The sequence below is a fragment of the Gavialis gangeticus genome, unplaced genomic scaffold (genome assembly GCF_001723915.1).
Source record: "Gavialis gangeticus isolate Ggan-Ray unplaced genomic scaffold, GavGan_comp1, whole genome shotgun sequence".
Classification (NCBI taxonomy): Eukaryota; Metazoa; Chordata; order Crocodylia; family Gavialidae; genus Gavialis; species Gavialis gangeticus.
Window position 1 is genome coordinate 28,571,725 of NW_017729033.1, and position 9,117 is coordinate 28,580,841.

A 9,117-nucleotide genomic window follows, 5' to 3' on the forward strand; every position below is an offset into this window, starting at 1 on the left:
AGCTTGGAGAACTCAGAAGTTAGATATTGTCTTCTCCATTAGAAATACTGTATTCCTGCACCCGACCTGATTAGTCCACCTGACCCTGAGAAGAGCACCTCTGCATTTTAGTCCCAGACAGAGCATTTAGACCCATCAGGAGCATACCTGTCAAAATCCCCACCTTTGGCTACAGCCAACATCCAAAGGCTCTGAGGAAGGCAACCCCCCACCCCGTGTAGGAGCAGACGGGGAAAAAAATCCTTCCCAGCCACACGTGGCAACCAGCAAAGCCCAGAAACATGGGAAATACCCATAACAGAAAGCAGGCATAGCTACTCCTAGATCACCCCCAACCACTGCTTATCCAACCTCTTTCTGAACATCCCCAATGCTGGAGAGTCCACAACTTCCCCAGGCAGTCTATTCTATGGCCTCACTGTTCACACCGTGAATATGTTTTTCCTGGTATATAATCTAAAGCTACTTTGCTGCAATTCCAAGACATCGGTTCACATCCTCTTCTCTACAGCAAGGAAGAAAAGATTTTCTCCCTCTTCTTTATGGCAACCCTTCTGATATTTGAAGACTGCTATTATGCCCCCTCCTTTGTGCCTCTTCTGTAAGCGAAACATGACTATTTCCTTCAACGTCTACTCCTATGGCTTATTTTCCAAGCCCTTTATCATTCCTGCAGCTTGCATTTGGACCCTCCAACTCCTCCATGTCCTTTTTAAAATGTGGAGCCCAAAGCTGCATGCAATACTCTAGATGAGCCTAACTAGTGCTGAGTAGAGGCACTATCACCTCCTATGTCTTGCACCTGATGCTCCTTTGATACAGCTGAACAGTGCATTTGCTTTCTGTGCAGCTACATCACAGTGCAGACTCAAATTTCCAGCCTATAAGCAGCCCCACAGGCCAGATGACATGACTGCACCCTGGATGAGGCCCATGGAGCCAGAAATTTGGTGATGAGACAACTGCAAGAACGAACACTGCCATCACTTGTCCACTGTCAGATTTCCAGCTCCATGAGCCACGTGACACCCGTGGTCTACTCTAAATTAATAAGAAACAGTCCTGACCTGTTGCTTTGTATCAGTCTTTCATCCACCACTACATTTCTCCCACTCAGCCTTGACCAGATGTTCTGAACTCTGCAGACTTGTTCACTATTTTCTCAAATCTCTGACTTATCCCCAGGGAATAAGAACCAATCAAATTCCAGATCAGGACAACAACAGCACATCCTCAAACCTACTCCTTCCTCAGGTGTGTCTTTACTGGGCATGTCTACATGAGGTGATTACTGTGCAGTAGACTAATTAGCTGCACAGTAAAAGTCTCAGTGTCTACATGTGTGCCCCTATTAGGTTGGAGTAAAGTAATTTACTCCACAGCAGGATAGTACTTGTATTTACAAGTACTATCCTGCTGCGGAGTAAAAAACTCTGCAGCAGCGCACATTTAGATGCTGTCCCAGCTGGCTGGGGCAAGAGAGTATTTCAGTGAAGGGGCTGCCTGCTGGCTAGCCCTGCACTGAAGCAGCCTTGTGCACTAGCCAGCCCTGCTGCAGCATGTTGAACCGAGGGGAGCAACCCTGGGCTAGCAGGCTGACCCCACAGTTCCCCTGCTGGCTGGGGCTGCTCTGCCCCAGTTCAACATGCTGCAATCTTGCAAGCACATGCAGATGTGTACCTGAGAGCAAGAAACTCCAGAGCAAAAAGCTCCAGAGCTTATTGCTGTGCTTTAATAGGCATGTGTAGGCAGGCCCACTGATACCTGCACAGCAGCATACAAACTACAGAAACAGTCTCACATGGAAGAATGCCTGAAGGCTTCCTTTGAACTCTATGTCATCTCATGCCCTAGTTCCTACTGCTTCATAGAAATACCCTAACTCCCTTCCACTTGGTGCAGCTTTCTTTTTATTACAACCCTGAAGTGGAAGTTATAGGGTCCACTGATTCTGCTACTGAGACAGCAACAACAACAACAAAAAACACACAAAAAAGCTCTAATTACCTATTACACTATTACTCAGAAATGTTTCCCAATGTCTTTTTTCTCTTCAACAAAAGTTTTTAGACATGGGGCTTTCACAAATGTTGCATTGTTGTGAATTTGTAAAGTTGAGAAGTAAATTAAACTAAATATAAAACCATAAATACATATACAGATGAGAGAAAGCACACACAACATGTAAATTAACATATTATAATATACCTGTTGAATATGGAAGAAAGTCTTGATCATTCCGAATGTCCCATGTGAGGTTTCTGCTATGCACTGCCTGGAAGTAATCATTAACAGTGGCATACTGGACAGTCACTCCAAATTCATCAGCATGCTTATTAATATAATCTAGTAATGGATCCATGTTGGTGTATTGAACTGATGCATTAAAGAATTGTTTGTCACAGCCCTGAAATTTAGAGAATAAAACAACTAGGTCACTTCTAGTCATTTTTTAACTTCCACATAAAAGCTACTTACCAATGTTTTTGCAATAAAGTTCTTAACCTCTAAAGGAGGAAAGCACGGCCATGGAGGTAGGCTCTGTGTCGATCAGCGCTAAACATGTCTAAAATCATGAGTGGAAGTAATTAAGGAGTACTACTAAATACAGTTGGATGCTATTTTGTAGTACACAAATCAGCAGGAGGGCATGCTGTGCTTTGTCATTACTTTGCTAAGGCTGCTTACAGATATAAACTGCCCTCCTGCCCCTGCCTCACAAAATGGTGCTTTATTTTAAACTCGGTGTGCCCCTGTGCTAAGCCCACCATATGCCCAGAAACAGCAAATAGATAAAAGCCCTGAAAAGACCCACTGAAGCACGTGATCTATACAGACGCTGTGGAGTCAGGTTGAATTGATGTGCTGCCTCTTCTGGTAAAGCGTGTTTTTTTTTCTTTTCAACGTCTCTCGGTGCCCACAGTGTTGGGTTAGGTTTGGGGTGTCACAAGTCAACACAGGCACCCCAACCCTAACTGCACTGCTGGGAAAAACACCCCAGGTTATAAGAAACAGGAAATATATATCTATATAGATCTCTCTCTATATATACATACACACACACACACGCACATATATATATAGATATACATCTATCTATATCTATATATATATATATAGAGAGAGAGAGAGAGAGAGAGAGAGAGAGAGAGAGAGAGAGAGAGAGAGTCTGACTCATGGACAGAATGAATCACAGATGTTTTACCTGCTGCAGCAGTTTTGGCTATTTAGGATTTGGCCATTTGTTTGACAATTTCTTCCAGTAGGATATGGTTAACTGAATTAAAAAAACAGACTGAAAATAAGATTAGGTTCTCTGGCAGACTAAGGACCATGAATACAACAGATAAAGCAGACAACCTGAATGGGCATATCTGAGGTTCATGTACTGTATATTCTTGCTACTGCAACTAACCTATATATGGCCTTGACAAAGCAGTAGTCTTAGGACTACAGTCCATTCATTCAGTTCAAAACTTCTTCTTCTCCCCAAGACAGCTTTTATACATTGGGCTGGTGCACCTATGGTCTGAGCAGATAACAGTGGAAAAAAGCTGCATAGAGATAAATCAGGGATCCAGAAATTGCAAGAAATAATTTTTTTCTTTGGAGTGACAAACATTCCATTAAAGGTGGCCATGAAAGAATCCCTAACTTTGACTAAGAAGTTCAGGGTTCAAAAAAGAGACATTTCTGCAAATGTTGGGAAAGGCATTTTTTCTAATGGTTCAACTTGTGAATACATACTTTCAACATCCTTTACAACTAGGACTATGCGTTTATGTGATAAATTCTGCATTATTAAGATTAGGGCACTGCTACATTAGATACGGTACAGGTTTACAATAACTAGCCCCTGTGTTGAAGAATTTATCATCTAACTGAGGGTAAGAGAAAAGATCTGCTATTTAGGTACATATTTTGCAATAGGATTGCATTAATTACTTGGGGAACCTGATTTCTAAATTAACATGGAATATGAAGAATTTACGTGTCAGAACATGACAAAAAATTCCAATCCCAGATTTAGTGACCGCTTAAACAAAAATATCCTACTACTGGGTATTTCTGCCATAATTAGGGATAAACTAAATGATACACTCACCCATGGCCACAGGACATCACTAGTTCGGAACCATGCTGCCCTGTTCTTAATGTTTGCCACCATGGTCTGTGCATAAAGGTGAATGCTGGTATCAGTAACAGGAAGACTCATGTTTGGATAAACACCATCTTTTGGTGGATCTGGGAACACTGCAATTCCATTCCAATAAAATCCCGATCTAAATAGAAAGAGAAGGCAATTCACTACAAAGATGGACACAATGGAAAATTATGGATGGAAGCGTTCTAAGGTCTAAATCTGTTGATACTTGGGGGTTCAGTGACACAAATCCTGATGACATGCATTCTTAGTTCTTAATTTCTTTTACATCTGGTTTTCTGGGTGCTCACTCATGGTTAGACATGAAAAATCTTATGCTGTCTGAAAATAATTATATTTGGCCTGCTTTATAGCAGCCTGAAGTCCTCCCTGCCTTTCACTTAAAATGGGTTGGCAACATAGAGCTCATGAGCTGGATCCAGTCCACTGGATCCAACCAGCAGATCTGGAGGGCTTTTCCTGTTCTGTTGCTGCTCCCCACCCTCCCAGCTCTGGCTTGACAACAGTTTACGGTTCCGTGTCAGCAGTGGTGGGGCTTTCCAACTCCCATACCAGGGCCAGGCAGCTGCCATTTCCCCCTGATCACTACTCCCTGGATGCAGCTTCTAGCCTCTGGGCTAGAAGCATTTGCAAACTTTATCCATCTTGCTGCTGCTTCTCCCCACAATTCCTCCAAGCTGTGGCATGGGACCAAGCAGCTTCCAGCTGTGTCCATGCTGCAGCCAGAGAGGGGGAGAAGAAGAATGAGAGGAAGGGAGGAAAGGCAGTGGCAGCATGATGCCATTTGCAGCTGCCTAGTCTCAGTGCAGCTCTCTCACTCGCTGGAAGCTGCACTACGAAGCAAAAAACTGGGGGGAAGCAGGGTGGTACGGTTCCTAGCTGCCTGCCCCAGCCTAAATGCAGGGAAAGCTCCCCATTGCTGATGCACTGCTGAAACCACCCAGCCCAAGCTGGACTGGAGCTGGGTTGTTCTGGCCTGTGGCTTATAAAAAGGTTGCTGGACCCTGATTTATAACTACGTTATTTCTTAAATAATCCAAACCATGCAAAAAATTGTAGGTTTGAGTCCTACTAAGGATTTTCAAATGTTTCCACAGCAAAGACCACTTCTTGACGGACATGGCTTACAGTCTGTCATAATTTTATACTATAGCTTATCGGGGTGACAGCTGAGTACCTTTTGTGTAAAATGAATGAACTATAGTGAAGCCTTTGGTGGATTTCATGGAGTTTCTAACACTTTCCCTTTTCAGGCTCCCCTCACCCTTTACTTACAGTATTTTTCTATTCGAGTTGGTTAATTTTTTTTTATTTCACACCACTTATATTCTTTATTAACTTTTTCTTGGGAAAAAGGAAGCAGGTAGGAGAGTCTAAATAGATGGAGGTGTCAGTGGTAGAAGTGTCAATCCTGCTGTGGTGGAAAGGCTTTTTCAAGCCTTTTACTGACTCTATGTTTTACGGTGAGGAAAGAATTAGGCCTCAATCGTTTGAGGTGCTGTGCGCCCTCACCTTGTGGTGGCTAGAACTTGTTATGGCCCTTAGCACATTACAGCATTAAGCTCAATGAGTCCAGCCACCCTTTCCATTTACCAAGCACCTGGAACAAAAAGCACTCATGAAGTGCAAGTCTTTTACATTAAATAGACCTAGCAGATGACCATACATTTCATATTGCCTAAATGCCTAAGATTTGATGCTACTGAAGCAAAATAACCAATGCTTGCTCAGGGTTTAAAGCTTCAAACCTGTTTGAAAAGGGCAGTTGTGATGGGGTACAATAGCTGAACTCATCCATAACATGAGTGAAGATCTCCTGATTTTCAGATAAGGAGGGAGAACTTCTCCACACAAACTGAAGCTTCTAGAAAAGACAAAAAGAAATACTATAAAACACTGTAAGATATATGCCTGCACAGTTCAAAGCTTTATTCTGCTCTCTTTTACATGGACACAATTCCCACCAGCTTTGGCAAAAACTAGTCATCTGTAAGTCACGGCAGACCTGGGCTCCTAGGGACCAACTTAGATCAATACAATCTGTGGGAACCTTTCTACTGATTTAGATGGCATTTGGACCAGCCCTTGAAAAACTAAAAGTGGGAATGGTTTCTCAATCTTCAAAAATGTCTTCAGGAAAAACAAATAAGCAAACTGATTAATCACAATTCATCAACAGAGAAAGGGAATCAGTGATGGCTCCCATGGAGTCAATGGGAGCCTTACCAGCTCCTCAAGGGAGACCAGGATTTCACTTATGGTTCAGATAACTTTTACCTAAAGCACAATTAATTGGTCAAGGCTCTTCTGTCACTTAAGCCTGTGCACACCTGAGCTGTAGAGGGTCTCATCATGGATGTCTAAAGGAGAATGCAACTTAAAAATTAAAAGCCAGAAATTTGCTATATCTTAGAGTTCTCACTCAAGATATGGAAAGACTACAACAAAAGGGCTAATGTCTGTGGGACGCTTGCTTAGCTCCCACCTATGTTTTTGTAGGAATAACTGTCGCTCAATTTTACAAACACAAATACATCTAATTAGATTGTCAGAAAATTTGATTTACACTATAATCCTAAAAACAAATTAAAATACAGACTCGCTTACACTAGAGGTCTACATGGTCATCTCTGCTTATACTCTGCACATTCAACTCCTAAGCTGCAATATGAAGGGAACTATACTTATGGCTTGCTCTACAGTCTACATTTTATAGTATACTTTTACAATTAGACTAAATACCTCTGTCCCAGACCACGTCAGAAAGCCTTGATCAATGTAAGAGGACACAGTCTTAATGTATTCCTTTTGCCATACAGAAGAAACAGTGTGGTTTTCCAGAGAAGAATAATCTTTTTTCCCCGTGTTAAGCTCAGAGATATAATACTCTAAGTCAGAAGCTAAAAACTGTAAAAACACCAGAAAAAGGAATTGCATGTAATGGTTTTGCCATCTGGGGTATTTTTACCTTGGATTTCTGCATTTTGTCCTTCAGATCATAGTCTATGCGGGAGATGACGTGGGTGTTAAAACCAGCAAGAGCAAAAACAGTTGGTGTAGTAGCAGAAGCTCCAAAGGGATCTACATGCCATGAAAATTGAGGCCTTATTCCAAAGGTTTCATATAAAAATCCATGACCCTCTGCAAAGGAGAATTTGATTGTATTAGTAATAAACGTGCTCCCTTTACAAGTTTAATTGGCATATGGCATTACAGTTAAGCACAGTGGAATTTAAAAGTAAAAAAATATTCAGAGAGAAAAATCGCTTGTTCATAACAGTAATTTTGCTGTGTCTACTGCAATTAATTGCTATTACACTTCCATGTTAATAATGAAGCCATGCTACGCTTAGAGATAAGCAATGAGACATGGCTGTGCAACACATAAAAGTTCATATGAAGGTTCACGCTAAGTCCAAATAAAGGCAACAAGATAGGTTTATGGATGAATAGATGAAAACTGTTCTCAGGAAATTTCAACACATAGCAAAAGAAAACAAGACACTTCAGGTTTTAGATCCGTACAATAAAACACACCCTTGTCATACAATTCCCCCTTTCAATCATAACACACCCAAACTGTTTTCACTGGAATTAATTCCAAAAATGTAATAACTAATTCATATTAGTTTTGCTTTTAGTATTTTTTCTGTTATGTAAACACAAAAAAACTAAATTATGGTCCATATTCACACAGAATAACCTCTAAATAAAGTTTTAAAATATTAAGATGGTAAAATAAATATCTGCGAGTATGATAATTTGGGATCCTTTTTGCAAGAATCATAATTTTATAGTTTCTTGTTTGGGATTGCCATTATAAGCATTTCTATATAACTGAGGATATACTCCATTTTGGACTTTCAGATCATGATTACTTTAATACAGACACTTTAGGGAATTTTTTATCTTTAATTTCAGCCTTCCTAAGTTTTATGATTCCTGCTTTGCAAACAGTGGTAATAAATGGTTTCAGTGTAATTCTCCTTGACTGAGTCTGAACCACATTTCAGAGTGTAGTCTCTACAATTTTCTGTTTAAGGTAAGCTAACTACAGAAACATTACTACAGTGTGAACAAGACTTCTGAGACAATTTGCTAGGCAGACAAGACAGCACTTGATATGCAGACCCCAACAATCAAAACACTTTCTCATGTCAAGACAAAAAATCAGCAGGCAACATGGGGATGCATCTTTGGTTTAGTTTTATTCATGGGAGCAAAGAGTAAAAGACAGCATTTAGGAGAGGACCAGTGATATTGTAGGGTTTTGTTGTTTTCAGGTTTTTTTAAAAAAAAATCTATGTGTTTGGTTTAATTTATTACCAATCTTGTACTTCCTTAAAAAAAGTTATTCACAGATAGAAAACAAAACTATGAGATGAAGACAACTAGTGTAACTCTTAAGCCACTGTTCAGTTTTTCCAATATCCAAAGCATTTGCTAAAATTTGTAACCAAGCTGCAGGGTCTAACTACAGCTCTGGACACATGATTTTGAGTCCTGCACTTGTACCAAAGGCTGCACCCAGTTATCCAGTTGTAAATGAGGTCATTCAGGCTGGTTATTCAGGCTGCAAAGTCAAAGATAGCTTGCACGTCATTCCTTTGTGCACTGTTGGCTAAAGCTACTTGCATGCCTTGACCATGGTAGACCAAGGAGATATACAATTGTTTTGACTGGCTGTCAGGGCTGTTCAAATGGTGGCCCACGGGCCACATGAATTCCACGAGGGGTTAAACTGCAGCCCCCAGACTCCCCCCATTGCTCTGGCTGCTGCAGCCACCACAGCATCCAGGCTTCCCGTTTCTTCTATGGCTTGTACTTCCCATCCTCGTCCCTAAGGACCAAAGCGCTCTGGAATCCAGGTGGTCTCGTGAGGCAGGGGAGCTTGTATGACAGTGGGAGACTGAGGTGACAAATGCCAGGTTAGTGCAGGGGAGATCACACAG

General features: G+C 41.2%; 1 protein-coding gene across 1 annotated transcript in view; it reads right to left on the minus strand.

The window, feature by feature from the left end:
- Nucleotides 1-9,117, minus strand: part of MAN2B2 (mannosidase alpha class 2B member 2) — a gene marked incomplete at its 5' end in the record, with an annotated part of 52,929 nt that overhangs the window by 27,334 nt on the left and 16,478 nt on the right. Inside the window, 4 exons of the mRNA XM_019525813.1 lie at nt 2,209-2,407; nt 4,106-4,283; nt 5,914-6,029; nt 7,134-7,306. Of these exons, the coding sequence (XP_019381358.1) occupies nt 2,209-2,407; nt 4,106-4,283; nt 5,914-6,029; nt 7,134-7,306 (666 nt within the window). The remainder of the gene's footprint in view (nt 1-2,208; nt 2,408-4,105; nt 4,284-5,913; nt 6,030-7,133; nt 7,307-9,117) is intronic.